The sequence below is a fragment of the Piliocolobus tephrosceles genome, chromosome 11 (genome assembly GCF_002776525.5).
Source record: "Piliocolobus tephrosceles isolate RC106 chromosome 11, ASM277652v3, whole genome shotgun sequence".
NCBI lineage: Eukaryota > Metazoa > Chordata > Mammalia > Primates > Cercopithecidae > Piliocolobus > Piliocolobus tephrosceles.
This window is the reverse complement of record NC_045444.1, coordinates 9,720,059-9,739,262: the sequence shown is the minus strand read 5'-3', so window position 1 is coordinate 9,739,262 and position 19,204 is coordinate 9,720,059. Positions and strand designations below refer to the sequence as shown.

At 43.9% G+C, this 19,204-nt stretch overlaps 1 protein-coding gene across 4 annotated transcripts in view; it reads left to right on the top strand.

Annotated features, from left to right (window-relative positions):
• Positions 1 to 8,365: 8,365 nt before the first annotated feature.
• The window catches only part of IWS1 (interacts with SUPT6H, CTD assembly factor 1), a 46,590-nt gene continuing 35,751 nt past the window's right edge, over positions 8,366 to 19,204 (top strand). For 3 of the 4 annotated variants that reach the window (XR_002734398.1, XM_023225572.1, XM_023225574.1), the window contains exons 1-2: positions 8,366 to 8,616; positions 11,892 to 12,007. Coding sequence is in view for 3 of the 4 variants with exons in the window: in XM_023225572.1 (XP_023081340.1) it covers positions 8,568 to 8,616; positions 11,892 to 12,007 (165 nt within the window). In the remaining variant the exon portion in view is untranslated. Of the gene's footprint in view, positions 8,617 to 8,738; positions 9,066 to 11,891; positions 12,008 to 19,204 lie in introns of those variants that run through there. The other variant, XM_023225573.1, reaches the window with a different exon arrangement.

Below are 19,204 nucleotides of genomic sequence, written 5' to 3'. Positions count from 1 at the left end.
TCATCTCATAATGAGTCCCTTTGATAACACCTGAAGTTATGCTGAGGAGGTGACCATGTGGGGGCCCTACCTAGCCTCAGCATGAGGTCAGTCACCAGAAAGACCTAGTGAGTACAGAGTTGGAACTTTCAGCCCCGCCTACTGACCTGTGGGAAGGTAAAACTCTTGAACAAGATTTGATGAGCTTCCACACATCCGAGGTCCCTGGGGGGTGGCATGCGGGAGAGGGCGTGGAAGCTCCATGCCGTTCCCACACAACTCACGTGAGCGTGTTTAGTCGGCTGCTCATCTGTAATCCTTTGTAAAATCTTTTCCCTGGAACTGGTCAATGTGAGTGCCGTCCTGAGTTCTGTGAGCCGTCCTAGCAAATCCAACCGGAGGAGTGGGGTGTGGGAACCCCGATTTATAGCCAATTGGTCAGAAGTATAGGTGGCAACCTATGACTTGAGTCTGCATTTGAAGTGGGGCAATTTTGTGGGACTGAGCCCTTAACCTGTGGGATCTATGACTCCAGGTTGACAGTGCCCGACTGAATTGAATTATAGGACATCCAGTCAGAGTCTGCTGGAGAATTGCTTGGACACCTGTTCAAGAGAGTGTTCTGTGTTGAGTGTGAAAGCAGCATACACCTGGGGCATGTCTGGGGCCATCAGGAAGCCTTAGAGATGAAGGGCATCAGACAACAAGGTTCCCAGGTGGGCCCCTGGCAACAAACTGGGCAGGCTCGGGCTGGCACTTAATCAAGGGGGTTTGGGCTTGAGGCAAATACAGACTGTTTGGAAGGGAAATGCATCTGGCAGTAGCCCCGGGAGAGGTCGGACTGGAGGGGCCAGGCAGTCCCTGGAAATGAGCATGAGGGCAAGGGGAGCTCATTTACGCAAGGCTTTGAAGGCGGGTGGATAATAGGGGCAGGGAGTTACCTGCTCAGCCACAGGCCTTGTGTTGGGTAAAAAAGGGGTCTTGGTCATCCTTACAGTTGGCCCAACTAGAGCCAATCAGATTCCTTCCTTTTCCTTGGACTTGGAGGCACTCCGGAACTGCAGGCAGAAATGTGGGGATGAGCCATTGTCTTTTAGAACAGAGGTCAAGGCAAGGTGGCAACCCTGAACATGGATCTTTTGGGGGGACACAGACAAAGCAGTGGTGGGAGAGAAAAGGAGAGGTGGAGACCCAGTGGCCCCAGAGACAGGAGGGAACCCCCGACGTCTCAGAGTTTCCTGTACCATCTGTGGGTGGGCTCCATGGAGTTTCTGTCTATTAAATGCTCTTTTTGTTGACATGGCTTGAAGGAGTTTCCGTATCTTCAAAGCAAATGACCCATGCCAAAGACAGGGAACCGAGTTGGGAGATCCCTTGAAGGACCACTTGGAGGGAGCTGCGTATTCACTTGGAGGGAGCTGCATATTCCGAGTCTTTCAGGCAGTCCCCCGTCCTGCCTGTTCCCTCGAGAACAGCCCCCCAAGCTCTGCCCCTGCTCTGACTAGCCTCCTGCTCCCTAAAATCTCGTCCAGTTTCTGGGTCCACATTCAGCTTTTTTGAGCTACATGCTGCAGGTGGTTTCTCGGGTTTAGAAAGGTACCATTTAGCTCCTCTAGGGCTGACACTGCTGCTCCTGGCAGCTCCCGGAGATGGTGAATCCCTCATTCTGGGGCTGAGACTGAGTCCTCTTAGGACCTTTTCTACTGCCCTCATGCAAGAAAATATTGGGACAGAAAATCTGTGTGGACCAAAACAATCTGTAAGATGTTCCCATCCAGTTCTCACCTTATGCAAAATTGGACAGAAACACATTTTAGATACTGACGTGCTATTCTCTGTCTCTCTCTCTTTTATGTTACATATTATATCACGAGAACTTTCTGATGCTGTACCAAACTTTTACCATTGGTCTTTAGAAACGGCGTGACAGTCTGTCACACAAGTGCCCCATCATTTGTATACGCATCCTCCCTGGGTGGACACTGGGAGGTACCCAATCCTTTGCTATCACACACAACACTGCAATGAACATATCTGTGCTCTTGGCCTTGTTTGTATTTTGTCATTACGGAAGATTCCAGAAGGGGAACTTATGAAACAGTTGGCTTCAATTTTTGGTTGCTAGTCTTTCTCAAGTAGCATGCCAAGTCCGCCCTCCCAGTCAAAACTGCACCTATGATTGCAAAGACCTGGTCTGATTGCTGTGTGAGTTGGTGCAAAGGGGGACACCCTGAGGCATGGTTCTCCTGGAGCCTCAGACTTTCTATAGCCAAGGGACCCCGAGCCCTGGAAATCAAGAAGATGGGTTGGGGAAAGGCAGGACAGGCTCTTCCTGGTAACACGAATGACCAGGCTTGGCTGTCTCCCAGCCCAGTGCTACTTCCACAATTAGCGTAGTGCTGATTTCCCAAGATGGGAATATTCTGCTAACCTTTAACAATACGTTTGTGAGCTGAGCTGAAATGTGCCCATGGACAACCTGTGGTTCATTGCATTCCTGTTAGTGACCAAGCCCATTATAGCATCATCACAGCTACTGACACAGAGCGAGCCTTTCGCTTCAGCTTTACCAGTGTGTCATAGAGCTACCTGAAGTCGCTTGCTTACAGCGGCCCTAATCTTCTCATCTAGCCTATAGCAGCCAAATTATCCATTAACCCTATGAAACAGTAAGGTTGGCAGCATAGGCCTCTGTGACTGAACTAGTCTTTAGAACATTTTTGAATCCTCAGTCTCAGAAAGAGCTAGCATGTGATGAGGATTTTCTCTGTGCTGGGCTCTTTGCTTGTACCATCTCACTCAACCCTCATCAAACCTCAACAAATGAGGGGTGTTTCTCCTCACTTCATAGCAAGGAAGTTAAAATCAAAGAGGCTATGAAACTTGCTTAGGCCACACGGCCAAAAGTGGCAGAGGTGCAGTTGGAATTAGGGTGTACCTGACCCCATGGCCCGTGCTTATTGGGATGCGTTACACCACGCCAACCCTCAGACAAACTAGACACCTTCGTTCCTCACCCCAGTGATGCATGAGACATCCTGTGTTCAGAGATTTTCAAAAAAAGGTGTTTCCCCAACTTGCTGGCCCCAGCCCAGGGTTTGAAAGGCCTTTCCCATTTTGTTGCCTTAGTTTCTGAGATGTTGGGGCAATGGAATATCTGGGAAGAGAAGCAAGGCTTAAATGCTTTCCTGGAACCACAGCTGTGCACAGTACAAGAGAGTAGATCACAGGGCACATTCTGTCCTGTAGTTCAGGGTTTCTCAGTCTTGGCACTATTAGCATTTTGGACTAGATTATTCTTTGTTGGGGGATGAGAGGCATTGTCCTGTGTATTGCAGAACATTTAGCACTAGTTACGCTCCCACCCCTAGTGGTGACAAATCAAAATGTCTTCAGACATTATTGCCAAATGTCTCTGGGGGACAAAGTCCCAGTTGGGAACCAATATATAGTTCACAGGCCCAGGTGCCATTGGAGGCTGGGAGAAAGAGGAGGTCAACAAAGACCAGAACAAATGTCCTCCCAGAAGAGGTGACCCTGACCCTTGGGCTCCTTCAGTGGCAGGAAGATGTGGCTCAGAGGGAGAGTGCAGGGAAGATGAGTGCTTCCTGGAGGATCTTGGTTCTGACATGCCAAGGAGATGACCGTGTCATCAGGAAAGCTCAGGTATTTCTTCCTCCTGGAACAGCAGCTTCAAGATAGCTGCTCCTAGACTGGGAAGGTCTTGAATCCAAAGTCCTGAAGAGCCAGCTAGGCATCCACAGTCTCAGCCCAGGAGGAAAGAACTCATTTCTAGTGGTGCTTTTGTCACCATAAGCCCTCTGAGGAACCTACCCAGAGGTTTGTCCAAGGCAGCAAGAAGGGGAAAGTAGGGGCACAAAATAAAAAGGTCACCTCCTCCTCTCTAGAGGGCTTTGGGCATCCAACAGATAAATCTGTCTTAGGCCCTGGCATTTAAACCCAGGTCACTGGCTATAAACATGGGACTTCTGTCCCATGACCAGGTTTAATGGCATATCCTGATGACTAATCTTATTGCCTTGAGGAGATTGAGACACTGATAAGGAAAAGCAAAACTTGCTTATGTGTCAACTCAATAAACTAAATACATGATGTTAATAATGCTAATTATGATGATAGTAATGCTTCGCCTAGCTCTTGGAAGAGGTTGAGAGTGAGAGGCTTAGGCTCACTGCTAAGAACTTCATTTCTGGGAAAAGAAGTACTGGGGTGGATTTCTTACCCTTGCCTAGAATGCTGCATGTCCACCAAGATCACTTTCCTTTTCTTCTTGGTCCCACAGTGGACATATTCTTTCCTGCCTCACTCACAATTAGAAGGGGCCATGGAATGAGAGTAGGTGAGATGCTCCAACTCCAGATCAGGCTCATTAAAATGTCCTGCACCTTTCTACACACTCCCTTCTCCCATCTGCTGGTGGCATGCAGAGCATCCAGTAGGCGCTTCTGAGGCCCTGGGAAATGGTGGAGCCACAATATGCAAAGAGCCTGGATCCCTGAATGACTGCTAGGAGCAGAGTGCAATCTCCACCTCACCACTGACCCCACTGCCCATTGACAAGAGGAAGAAATAAACTATTATCACGTCAAGCCACTGAAATTTGTTGATGTTGTTATAACAACATAACTACATGGTAGACTGTTAGCTTACCATGATTGAAATACTATCTTTCCATCCAAATCGGCCTTTGTCCTTCAAATATCACCTCAAGCGCCCTCCCCCAAGAAGCCAGCCTGATTGTTCACTTTAGCCTCACCCGCCTTTTAATTCCCATGGTACTTGTTACCCACATCACACAATTCACCTCTTAGCATTTTCCTTTTTCAAAGCAGTACTTCCTAATGAATTGTAAGCTTCTCAAGGCAGGAATCATGTGTTGGTTTTTTGTATCTTCACAATGCCTAATAATAATGATAATAGCTAACACATATATTGCTAATCTTAAATAATAAGATGCATAGGCTGGGCGTGGTGGCTCAAGCCTGTAATCCCAGCACTTTGGGAGGCCGAGACGGGCAGATCACGAGGTCAGCAGATCGAGACCATCCTGGCTAACACGGTGAAACCCTGTCTCTACTAAAAAATACAAAAAACTAGCCGGGCGAGGTGGCGGGCGCCTATAGTCCCAGCTACTCGGGAGGCTGAGGCAGGAGAATGGCGTGAACCCAGGAGACGGAGCTTGCAGTGAGCCGAGATCCGGCCACTGCACTCCAGCCTGGGCGACAGAGTGAGACTCCGTCTCAAAAAAAAAAAAAAAGATGCATAAAATATGATTACACATAGAGTTTGAGTGTGCGGATAGCCACCTAGGAGACCTCAACTCCAAACGAATGGGTTCAGCGTTCCAAAGTGGAAAAGTTAAATTTTACTTGTACAGAGAGAGACAGAAAAATTTTAGCAGGATTATAACATTTTCCATACAAGACAGTGCATATGTTACAGTGATTTGATTGGTTATAGGATGCTGCATCCCAACCAAGATGACATTATTACTCTGTAGGAGAGGGAGTGATCTGAGGGGGTTTTATCTCTGGCACCACTTAGTCTCAATTGTTTACAGGGGGAAAAACGGCAGAAGGTGCAGCTGCATGACATGTAACTCAGGCTGCATAGTCACATTCCTCTGAAGACTCAGAACAATTTAAGTTCCAACAGCTTTCAGTTTGAGTTATTTGGCTGGGTGCAGTGGTTCATGCCTGTAATCCTAGCACTTTGGGAAACTGAGGTGGGTGGATCACTTGAGGCCAGGAGTTCAAGACCTGCCTGGCCAATATGGTGAAACCCCATCTCTTCTAAAAATACAAAAAATAGCCAGGCGTGGTGGTGTACACCTGTAGTCCCAGCTACTCAGGAGGCTGAAGCACGAGAACTGCTTGAACCCAAGAGGTGAAGGTTGCAGTGAGCCAAGATCATGCCACTGCACTCCAGCCTGCTGTGCTCCAGCCTGGGTGACAGAGCAAGACTCCATCTCAAAAAAAAAAAAAAAAGTTTGAATTATTTAATTTCACAATATTCTGTCCCAGGAATCATTATATATATAACATATATATCATGTTTAATATTATACATGTAATATATATAATTATAACATATTATATAATTATATATGTGCATTTAGCTTCATGACAACTCTGACATAAATGGTACTGTTATCCCCAACTTATAGGTGAGGATGTTGAAGCACAGAGAGGTTCAGCAACTTGCTCAAGGTCACAAAGCTAGTAAGTTTCATTTGTGTCTTCGCTGGTAGGGCTTGCTAGTGGCTCAAGCACAAGAAGCTGGGACAGACTTAGAGACCTGGCTTCTTTGACATAGAAAAAAGCTAAGAGGACTTGAAACCTGATTCAACCCTCTCATTTGATACATGTGGAAACTGAGGCTCATAGAAGGCTGGTAGCTTGTCCCAGCTCACCAAGTACAATAAGCCCAGCGATAGGGCCACAACCTAGGGCTCTAAGCCCCCAGTCTACAGCTCTGATGGTGCCAGGCTGTTGTTTATATTATTTGGTCTCTTGCTCCCTTACGTGTTCAGCAGATGGCAGTGTCTTCAGAGTGTCTCCAAATAAATCTTACATTCACTTAGGGAATGCAGCGTCTCTGGATTATCTGTTAAGGGAGGAAGCATTGTGGACTGCTGCAAGTTTGCCTCTCCATCCTTCTCTATCCTTAGCACCCTTGGGGTAGGAAACAGCCTCTCTTCTCGGTGCCTCCCAATCACCGCCATGGGCCAGCTGCACTGGGGTGGGGTGTGAGGGGTAGGGAGATGACAGTCCTGAAAATGTAAGGCAGCCAAGACTCACATCTGTGCCGATACAGAATTTCTCTACCAGGAGCCAGGAGGGGCAGCCAGCTGGTAGGAAGCAGCTCTGGGAACTCTCGGTAAGCTGTGTTTACACTGACAAGCACACTGCTTTAACTAAGGCTCTGTATTCATTTGAAAGACGTGTCTTGTCTTACTAAATTGTTGACTTTCTGAGTACAAAAATTAGATCTGATGCTTCTTTGCAGCCTTCTAGAGCTAAGAACATTGTTACGTGTCCAGAGTGTTTCCATCCATTCTCCAAACCACCAGTACAGTTAGTTTTAACGCTAAAATTCAGTAATTATCATCTGGCAATTGCATTGTTTATAACCCAGCCACTTTCCTGACTGTTGGACTTACATCTCTGGTGAAACTAAAAGGTTCTCTTCCACTGAAACTCTTCCTGGAATTTTGATCTTTTAATCCTGCTCCATTTACACAGGTGTACTCTCCATTTACACAGGTGTACTTTCACCTTTAGAAGAGGGCTTAGAGCCTTGATATCTTCTATCAAGTGGTTTGGTGTCGGACGTTGCTCATTCTTTGTTCTTTTGATTCTCAAGACTGCCTGAGAAGATGTCATTCCCACAGCTGAAAATAAGGAATTTGGATTCAATGCTGTTTCCACCACATCGGAAAAGAATATCCGTGAACTCTCTTGCAGGAAAATGGGAATTTCCAGAGAGAAACCACTTCTCCCCTTTCTTCTCTTCCCACGTCCTCTTCAGGAGCCTATAATTGGGCTCTGCCAGCATACTCTGGCTAACGAAAGGTCAGACATCTGTAGTAGTAACAAAACGCTCTTTTTCTACAGGTCTACACCTCCTGGGGAGTCTTTGCTTAAACCTCTACTGGCCCTCCTCCGATCAAAAGTCAAGAATGTTCCCCTCCCTGTCCAAGACTAAAATGAACAAGTAAGGAAATCGATTTTATTCAGCCTATTTCAACAGGGAAAGCACTCCAGACACGATCAGCGTCTTGGCAGCGCAGTTTTGCCTTTTATAGGGAGGAAGGTGGGATGATTGAAAGTTGGGATTGTTTTGCAATCAGGGTAAGTTTCAGTCAGGTGAACAGAAAATGTTCTCTGTGTCTAACTAGTTTGGGGTCGGGGGAGTGTTCTAATCTCAACTAATTACTCGATATCATCAGCGGGAATTTAAGGTCTGTCTGGCTTTATTAATAGACTCAGAATAAAGGGGAAAGGTCTCTGTTTGGCCTTGTCACAGGCAAACAAGGGGGTCATCTGCACGCGTTTTATCTGAGTCACGTGGAGATGGGTGGTTCTTCACAGTGTGCCGTTCCAGAAACACAAATAGATGAAGGGGTTTCTTAATCACCGCTGTTTTCTAGGAACACAGGGCTCAGGTGAAGTTCAACTTCACCTTCCTCGGTGTTTCATCAGGGGAACCCTTCTGGAAGCAAAGATGTGTACTTCTTACTGCTGGCCAAATGGCTTCTTAACAAGGCAATTAAATCGTTGTTTAGAATGAAAGAGAGGAAGACGCTGGAGAGGAGGCGCTGTGGCTCGCGCCAGTTAGTAACGCATCACGGCTCACGGTCCTCATACTACAAGTCCCAGGGAGCAACGCCCGCTTTCTCGCCTACTGCGGGCGGGAACGAGGCGCCCCGGGGCCTGACGGGAACCACAGTGGTTTGGCTGAATGATGGAAAAGTCATTTGAGCGGGTCTTCATTTTTCGGAAGAGTATCTCAAAAGCTCTTCAAACAAGGCACGGACACAGAATCTAGAAAATGATAAAGAATCAATGATAACGTTATTTCCACGGGGGCCAGACCGGGATCCACCCGGAGAAGGTATTTAATTAAAGCCCGAGCTCCAGTCAGTTTTCCCAGGAGTCTCCTTTCCGGCCGTGCCTTGCGTCATTGCTGTTGCTTCTTCTCATTGGCCGGTTGACGGGTTGCGGCGCCTGCGCGCTGCATTCCTTTGAGGGTCGTGGGCAGACGCCATTTTGGCCCCAGCGGTGCTTCTAGGAAGTAGAGCGCCGGCTCGCGTGCCTGCCCGTCTGCCAGCCTGCCAACCTGCCTGCGCTTCCAGGTCAAAGCATTCGCCGTTGCCGCTGCCGCTTTCTTACTCTCCGCACCCGTTAAGTTCTCCGGTAGGGCGGGAGTCTCTGAACACTCAGCCGCGCCTTCCCGGGTCACACCGCCTGGAAGGAGGTGACGGGGGCGGCGCGGGGCGCGGACACTCCCCGCTGAGAGTCCGCCTGCCATGGACTCGGAATATTACAGCGGCGACCAGTCAGGTGGGGCAGGGACCTGGGGGACCGGGCTGGGGGGCGGAGCAGTTACTCGGCGGGGCTCGGCCTGGCACCCCGCGGGTGGGGGCAAGGAGGCCCCCGAAACCTTCCCTCCCGCGACCCGGCCCGAGGAGGGCAAGAGCCCACTGACCGGCTGCAAGCCTCGAAGCTGGAACGCTGGAGACGGGATTCTGGTGGGAAAGCTTTCTTCTGAATCGGTGAAGGTTTTTGCTGAAATTGGGAAGTCACTTTCGTCTATTAAGCTCCTATTGTGTGCAAAGTGCTAGGGAAGGAGAGGTATTTTCTGTTAAGAGTTTTCAGTAGTTGAGTAGTTGGAGAATCCAAGGGGCGATGGGGCGGGGATCCTTCCTACACTTTTCACTCTTAGTTGGGAGTGGTTTAATCTTGCCTGCAACACTGGACATAAGTGCAGGGCGCATGTTTCAGTTGCATTCATAGAGTAAGGAGTGCACTTCTGGCACTTGTGATTTTTGTGCCTTTCTTCCACCTTGAGATCGTTCCTCTTTCTCCTCACCGAAGTTTAGTCTCCTTTCTTTACTGTTTGTTTATTCTGTAAACTCTTACTGGGGCCCACTCTGCTGGCACGGTGCTCGGCACCGGAGATTAAAGATAAGTGAAGCAGAACCTGGTGTGGGAAACACGTTGCGTTTGCTTTCCCTTTGTGTGCTAGTTATATTGGGGGTTCTGTCTCAAAAGTTCTTAAGTACACCCACTATGTACCCACAAAAATTGTTTTGTTTAAAATTTTAAAAAATTAAAAAAAACACTTGAGTTCTTAATGGTTTAAGCATTAAAGCTCTTTACTGTTTTGAGTTCATTGCTTTTCCTTACATAGGACAGTGAATTGTAATGACTGCAAAGGGTTTTCCAAGCATGCACTGCTTAAAAACACCTTCCTAAACCAGGTGCGGTGGCTTATGCCTGTAATCCCAGCACTTTGGGAGGCGTAGGCGGCCAATGGCTTGAATCCAGGAGTTCGAGACCAGCCTGGGCAACATAGTGAGACCAACACCACCCCCACCCCGCCACGCCCCTACTCCCCACCCCCAACCCTCGTCGCTACAAAAAATGCGAAAATTAGTGTGGTGGTGCCCACCTGTAGTCCCAGCTACTCAGGAGGCTGACGTGGGAGGATCCTTTGAGCCCTGAGCCCGGGAGGCAGAGGTTGCAAGTGAGCGAAATTACACCACTGCACTCCAGCCTGGGCGACAGAGCAAGACTCTGTCTCAAAAAAAAAAAAAAAAAAAAACACTTTCCTGATACTTTCAAAATAGTTTTTTTTCCATTCAAAAAGTGGACCGGGCACGGTGGGTCACGCCTGTAATCCCAGCACTTTGGGAGGCTGAGGTGGGCAGATCACCTGAAGTCAGGAGTTTAAGACCAGCCTGGCCAACATGGTGAAACCCTTTCTCTACTAAAAATACAAAAAATTAGCCAGATGTGGTGGCGGGCGCCTGTAATCCCAGCTGCTCAGGAGGCTGAGGCAGGAGAATCACTTGAACCCAGGGGGTAGAGGTTGCAGTGTGCTCAGATCACTCCATTGCCCTCCAGCCTGGGCAAAAGGTGCAAAAAAAAAAAAAAAAAAAGTAATTACGTGTAATACCTGTACATAGGTTAAGTACTAAAAGAGGTAACAGAAAAATAGCAGTTCCCTGACTTACTCCCTCCACCCACTTCACATTCTTTTAGCTGTTTGGGGGGTTTATCTGTGTATTCCTAATTCATGCACTCTCTTGCTGCATCATTTTTAGGCATTCTCTAATGATGTTCTGTTATGCTAGGACATTTTAGCCTATGTGCCCCCTTCTCCCCTGTCTTCCCACTGTTGCAGCATAATTGTTAAACTTCAAAACTATTATTTTTATCATGACCATATGTTCTTCTTAGCTAAGTAGATTAGCTCATTAATATGATAGTAATCATAGTGATTCTTCCTTTTTTTTTTCTTTTCCCCATGTGGCTGCCTAAAGGAGAATGTGATTTCATTCTTAGAGAATGTTTTGGTTTTCCTGTAGTTGACTACTTCATTTTTAAAACTTGCTTATTTTTATAAAACTGTTAAGTCTTCCTGTCTTCTCAACCCTAACTTCCTCTCAATACAATTTTACTCTGTATTTTTAAAGCATTGGGGCTGGGTGTAATCCCAGCACTTTAGGAGGCAAAGGCAGGAGGATCGCTTGAGGCCAGGAGTTTGAGACCAGCCTGGACAACATAGCAAGACCCCATTTCAACAAAAATATTAAAGAAAGTTGGGTAACAGTTTTTATTTACCATTTTATATATGCTTTTCTTGAAGAAATTTTGAGTAGTTTTGGACTGGAGTTCCTTGTGTTCTTCATTTGTAAACAAATACTTACTGTATATCAGGTACTAGGCAGTGTTCTGGGCTCCAGAGATTTAGCAGTGAACCAAAATCCCTGTTCTTGTGGCACTTTCATTCAAGTGAAGAAGACCCACGTTAAACAAAATAACTTCAGGTAGTAATATTAGAAGGTGATAAATGCCCTGGAGAGAAAGACAGACCCAATTTTAACATGAAGTTGAAATAAATTGTTGACTTGGTGTTTAGTGTTGTTTCTTAAGCTACAAGTTGTTTTTATGGTGTAGTTTTGCTGCCACATATTTCACGGTACGTGTTATGATTGTTGGTATTTGTATGAGTATTGTCTTATTCAAAATATTAGCATCTTTAGTTATGCTTCCTCAGTGGTAACTGTTGCATTTACGTTATTCTTGATTCAGTGTGTTCATTTCACTGTAGATGTCATTCATCTTACACCATAAGTTGGTTTTTGTTTTGTTTTTAATCAGATGATGGTGGTGCTACCCCAGTACAGGATGAACGGGATTCAGGGTCAGACGGTGAGGATGATGTAAATGAGCAACACTCCGGATCAGACACTGGAAGTGTAGAACGTCATTCAGAGGTATTGGCTAACCAACATCTTTGGGAGGGCTTTTCCCTTGCATTCTGTGAGACCTGTTATGTTATAGGAGTTACAGAATCTCTGTGACAAGAGTTTAGAGTTTAATCTCTGAGAGAAAAGGAGCATAAGTTAATAGAAAACTGCTTGAAAAATAAATAGGGATGGTCTGGTTACTGTTGAAATCACAGTGAAATACGTTCTGATTGGGTCACATTTCAAATGTTGGGCAGCTTTCAACTGTGAGTATTGATTCAGAAAATGGGCACGGCCTTTGATATTTGACTAAGTTTCCCTATTCTGCAATAATGTCGTAGTGGGGCATTGAGAATTTGGAATCTGAAGGAACACCACTTGAAGGTTACGGGGGTTATCACCTGTCAAAATTTATGTCAGCATTTGCCCTTCTCATTTTGAACTGTTATGGTGTGTATAATGTATGTAATAATACTTTTTTTTTTTTGAGACAGTCTTGGCTCTGTAACACAGGCTGGAGGTACAGTGGTGAGATTTTGGCCCACTGCAGCCTCCGCCTCCTGTGCTCAAGACATCCTCCCACCTCATAGTCTCCTGAGTAGCTGGGACTACAGGCACAGGCCACCACATCCAGCTATTTTTGTTTTCTTGGTAGAGTCGGGGTTTCACCATGTTGGCCAGGCTGGTCTCAAACTCCTGACCTCAAGTGATCTGCCCGCCTCAGCCTCTCAAAGTGCTAGGATTACAGGCATGAGCCGCCACACCTGGCCCGCAAATACAATTTTAAGAGCTGTTTCTGTTTAATAATATAGAATAGTATTGGGTTTTGTGTACATTTTAACATATTTGGCCTAATACATAAATATTTCAGAACTGCTTTATTTGCCTTTCTGGTTATACATCATGTTAACAAGATAAAATTGGGAAATTTTTCAATAAATTTGCCTTAAGTCTTCGCTAGACATGACTGAAACAAATAGGAATGATAAAGATGGAAAGATTTAAGAACTTTCTGTGCCTTATATTTTTCTTGATTACACATATGCAGAAAATTGTCCAATTTTTAGTAGGTATGATTAGAGATTATATTATTGACTGTGTCCTTTGACAGTACATTAGTATATCATACATTCAGCAAGTATTTATTGAGCGCCTAATATGTGTCAGACTCTTTTTGCAGGTGCTTTGGACTTATCAGTGACTAGAAGTTAAAATCTTTCTCTTCTTAGGTATGTTTTTCCAGTGGGGGGAGAAAGACATTAAGCAATAAACATTTTTTTTTTAATTGTGTAGTTTGCTAGAAGGTAACATGCTGTGAAGAAAACAGATAATTAGAACAGAACAAAGGATGGAGATCAGGCTTTGGTGTTAAATAGGGACCATATAGGCCTTTTATTAAGAAAGTGGCATTTGAACCAAGGTGTGAAGGGAGGCAAAGGAATAGCCATGTGGATATGGACGTTTAGGGGAAGAACATCCCTGGCAAAGACCCCAAGGTGAGTGTGCTTGATGTCTTCAAGGAGCCAGTGTAACTGAAGTGGGGTCAGTAAGGAGTAGGGGAGGTCAGAGAACTAAATGTGGGTGTGGAAAAGGCTCATCTTCTGTATATTTTGATGTCACTCAGGTTTTTTCCTGTGCTTTTAAACATTCAGAGTAAATTCCAATATTTTAATTAATGATAGTTGGAAGTTACTTAATAATGTGTATGTTGTTACAGTCAGTGCATTTAGTGTGTGATATTTTAAGTTTCCACTTTGGAAACAGCATTCAGAGATTAACCACTGTCAGTTTAGAACCCAGTAGGATAGTCATCTCATGGCCTCGTGGTGCAGTTACAAGTTCAGGGTACCCTAAGCATCTTTATTTTTTTAAGATAATATGGATTCTAAATAAATAAATATGCCTGTTTTTGAAAATATGGAAATCACAGACTGTCCCAGACTTAAACAATAGTTTGACTTAAAAATTTTCGACTTTGCGATATTGCAAGTGCTGTATGCATACTTTGAGTACCCATACAACCATTCTGTTTTTCACAGTATCACATGAGATACTCAGCATTCTATTATAAAATAGGTTTTGTGTTGGGTGATTTTGTCCAACTGTAGACCTTACCTCTGTTTGGAGCACATCTAAGGTAGGCTAGGCTAAGCTGTGATGTTTGATGGGTTAGATGTATGAAATGCATTTTTGGCTTAATGATATTTTCAACTTACTATGGGTTTATCAGGCTATAACCCTATAATAAGTTGAGGTGCTCCTGTATCTGTAAAGTTTAAAGAAAAAAATCAAAACCAGCATACTCCAACTACAGAAATGACTGTGAGCTTTTTCACATTATTTCTCCTGCAGTTTCATTCTGTCCCATGTATATGATGTGTATATATTTTAACTTTACTTGAGATTTTACTATATATTTTTGTATCTATCTTTCTATCTATATCTATATATTTTGAGACAGAGTCTTGCTCTGTCCCAGGCTGGAGTGCAATGGCGTGATCTCGGCTCACTGCAACCTCCGCCTCCCAGGTTCAAGCGATTCTCCTGCCTCAGCCTCCTGAGTAGCTAGGATTACAGGTGTGCACCACCACGCCTGGCTAATTTTTGTATTTTTAGTAGAGACAGGGTTTCACCATGTTGGCCAGGCTGGTCTCAAACTCCTGACCTTGTGATCTGCTGGCCTTGGCCTCCTAAAGTGCTGTGATTACAGGCGTGAGACACTGCACCCAGCATATTATATATTATTATATTATTACATATATTATTTTTATCTCTTTGCTAAGATTATACTTTTAGGTGTTTCCTTACGTTATTGAAGGTTCTCAGTAAGCGTAATTTTTAATGGTTTCACAATAAGCAGCATTACTTACTCAGCAATTTTCTAATTGTTGTAATTTATGCTGTTTAGCTGTTATATTAAATAACTGAAGCTGCCCTGAAGATTTTTGTACATAAACATTTGTGATCATTTTTTGTTGTTTCCTTAGAAAGCTGCCAGGAGAATTGAGATTAAAGAGACTAAGACATTTTAAGGCTCTTCATAGAATTCCTCTCCAGGAAGGTTTTGCTAATTTGCTAAACCACTAGTACTTCAAGAGTGCCAGTTGTACTGTATATAAGTGTTGAATTCTGTATTAATGTTCTTTTGCCTGTTTAAAATGACTTTTAAGAAGAAATTTTGCTTTCTCATTAACATTTTTTTTTAGAAGTAATGGGATATTAAAAGAGTACAGTTGCATTAAATGAAGCAGTGCAAAGGCCAGGCATGGTGGCTCATGCCTGTAATCCCAGAACTTCGGGAGGCCAAGGTGAGCAGATCATGAGGTCAAGAGATCAAGACCATCCTGGCCAACATGGTGAAACCCCGTCTATACTAAAAATACAAAAATTAGCCGAGCATGGTGGTTCGCGCCTGTGGTTCTAGCTACCTAGGAGGCTGAAGCAGGAGAATCTCTGGAACCCGGGAGGTGGAGGTTGCAGTGAGCAGAGATCGCGCCACTGCACTCCAGCCTGGCAACAGAGTGAGATTCAGTGTCTCACAAACAAGAACAAAACAAAAAAAATGGGGCAGTACAAATTACAGGTACAAAGCCTAAAATATACTAGTTTCCTATTGAGGCTGTAACAACTTGATACAACTTGGTGGCTTAAGATAACAAAAAATTATTATCTTATAACTCTGGAGGTCAAGTCCAAAATGGGTCTCGCTGGACTAAAATCAAGGTGTCACAGGGCTGTGTTACTCTCTGAGGAAAAGCACGTTTCCTTGCTTGCTTCAGTTTGTAGTGGCTACCTGCATTTCTTGTCTGAGGCTCCTTCCTCCATCTTCAAAACCAGCAGCGTAGCGTCTTCACAACTCATTTCCTGACCTCTTGTTTCTGTTATCACATCTCTTACTCTGACCTTCCTGCATCCCTCCTATCTGAACCTTCGTAATTATAATTGGGCCTACCTGGATAATCCAGGGTAATGTCCCTAGTTCAAGGTCCTTACCTTAATTACATCTGCACAGTCCCTTGCATGTAAAGTGACATATTCACAGGTTCAACATGGACTTTTTTGGGGGGCCATTATTTTGCTACCATAACATGGTACTCACAGCATAATTTTCTCAATAATGGTACTTTTTTTTTTTTTAACCCCTCATCTGTATTTTAGAATTTAGGCTAGTATTTTTTTTTAATTCATTTCATCTATAGTATTTACTCAGTACACACACACACGCACACACAATCTTTAAGAAAGTGGTCACTATAGGAAATACTGATAAGATTTTGAAGACCAGTAATTTCTCAGGTTTCTTAACCACTTTATTAGAAAGCTCCTTTAGTTACTAAAAAAAGAAACTTATTTTTTCTTAAAATAATTGTATATGTCTATAAATAATCTCTGACAGGTGACAGAACAAGTCTCATATCAGACTAAGAAAACAAGAGTTTACTGTAACACGTGTATGTAATGGGCTGTAAATCTTTCTGTTTAGGGAGCTTGTTCTGTCCATCTGTCTTTGATGGGCCTGCCTAATGGCCATTTCTAATAACATCTCTGTTTATTCTTGTATGGTTGGCTTTATTTTTTTCTCCAAGATTTGAAAAACACTCAGTAATCAAGATAAATGATATTTAAAAACTCAAAATTAATGCAAAAAAATGAGCAAAATATCAAAATCTTAAAGTTAGGATCAGTAACAATGCTGTGTTAGTCTATATTTGAGCCAGAGGGAAAAGGAAAAACCAGTACCAGTTACCCTGTCTTCACATTTTAAATATTTTGTTCATCATGGGTTTTTTTGCATCAACGTTGATCTTTAAAAAGCACCTGTCTTGGGCTGGGTGCAGTGACTCACTCCTGTAATCCCAGCACTTTAGGAGGCTGAGGTGGGCGGATCACCTGAGGTCAAGAGTTGGAGACCAGCCTGGCCAACAAGGTGGTGAAACCCCATCTCTACTAAAAATACAAAACATTAGCCAGGTGTGGTGACAGGCACTTATAATCCCAGCTACTAGGGAGCCTGAGGCAAGAGAATCGCTCGTACCAGGAGGCAGAGGTTACAGTTATCTGAGACCACGCCATTGCACTCCAGCCTGGGCAAGGAGAGTGAAACTGTCTCAAAAAAAAAAAAAAAAGAATTGCCTGTCTTTTAAAAAGCAGCTTTTCTTCCTCCCCTCCCCTCCTCCCCCCTCCCCTCCCCCCCCGCTCCGCTTTCCATTCCTTTCCTGGCAGAATCTTACACGGCAGCCCAGGCTGGAGCATAGTGGCACAATCACAGCTGACTGCAGCCTCAACCTCCCAGGCTTAAATGATCCAGACCTCAGCCTCCCAAGTAGCTGGGACGATAGGCATGCACCAGTACACCCAGCTAATTTTTGTATTTATAGTAGCAGTGGGGTTTTGCCGTGTTGCCTAGGCTGATCTCAAGCTCTTGGGCTCAAGCCATCCGCCTGCCTTGGCCTCCTAAAAGTCCTGAGATTACAGATACGAGCACTGTGCCTGGCCCAAAAAAGGGCTCTGTCGAGATCAATTTACATACTATACAATTTACCTAAAGTGTGCAATTCAGTGATCTTTAGTATTTCATAGTAGCCCAGCTGTTGCCACAGTCAATTTTAGAATTTCATCACCTAAGAAACACTTTTGCTGTTGCCTTTCTAACCTCCTCTTCCCTTTGCCTACCCCTCTCCACCCCACAGTCCTCAGCAACCACTAATATACTTTCTGTCTCATAGAGTCCCTGTTCTGGACATTTCTTACAAATGGAATGATAAAATATGGTCTTTTGTGACTTATTTCACTTAGCGTAATATTTTCAGGGTGTAGCCATGTTGTAGCATGTATCAGTACTTCATTCCTTTTTGTGGTAAATAATATTCCATTATATGGATCATACTACATTTTATTTATCCGTTCATCAGCTGATGACATTTGGGTTGTTTCTTTTGGTATTATGAATAATGCTGCTGTAAACATTTGTGTACACATGTTTTGTGGACATACGTTTTCAGCTCTCTTGGGTTTATTCCTAGGGAGGTAATTGCTGGGTCCTAACGTAATTCTGTATTATCATTTGAGGAACTGCCAGACTATTTTCCATAGTGGTTACACCATTTTACATTCACACCAGCTGAGTATTTAAGGGTTCTGATTTCTCCATACTCTTGTCAGCAATTATTACCTGACTTTCTGGGGTGTAGTTTTATTCTTTGCATTGGCTGTCTAGTTGTCCCATTACCGTTTGTTGAAAAGACTTTTCTTTCCCCGTTGAATGGTCTTGGCATCCTTGTTGAAAATCTGTTGGCCATAGGATATTTGGCTTCATTTCTGAACTTTAAAATATTTTTCATGTCTGCGTCTATCCTTGTGCCTGTACTAGTGTATTAACTACTATTGCTTTGTAGTATGTTTTGATATAGGAGAGTATGAGTCCTAATTTGGTTTTTTTTTCAAGATTTTTTTAGCCAATTTGGGTCCCTTGGAGTTACCTGTGTATTTTAGAATCAGTTTGTTGATTTCTGCAGAGATGTCAGCTGGGATTCTGATAGGGGGATTGCACTGAATCTGTCGATCAATTTGGGGAATATTGCCATCTTGATAGTATAAGGTCTGTTCATCCAAGAACATGGGATGTCTATTTAAGTGTTTAATTGCTTTTAACAGTGATTTATAGTTTTCCATGTATACATGTTTTATTTCTTTGTTAAATTTTTAAGTGTGTTACTCTCTTTGATGCTTAGTAAATGGAATTGTTTTATTAATTTCATATTCATATTGTTCCTAAACATTTTTCCTATGATTTCTAATTTTATTTCATTGTGGTAGGGGAACAAACCTTGTATATTGCTATTCTTTTAAATTTGTCGAGGTCCGTTTTAGGGCCTAGCACATTGCCTATCCTGGAGAATGTTCCATGTACTCAATAAGAATATGTATTTTATTGTTGAATACAGGTTGTGTTTTTTTTTTTTTTTTTAAACGATCTCTTCTGTTACCCAGGTTGGAGTGCAGTGGTGTATTTGTGGCTCACTTTGACACAGCGGGCAAGTGAAAAAATTGTGGCTCATTGTAACCTTCAACTCCTGGGTCAAGCAGTCTTCCCGCCTCAGACTCTTGAATAGCCAGGACTACAGCTGCGTACCATCATGCCTGGCTAATTTTAAATTGTTTTGTAGAGATGGACTTTCCTATGTTGCCCAGGCTGGTCTCGAACTCCTGACCTCAAGTGGCCCC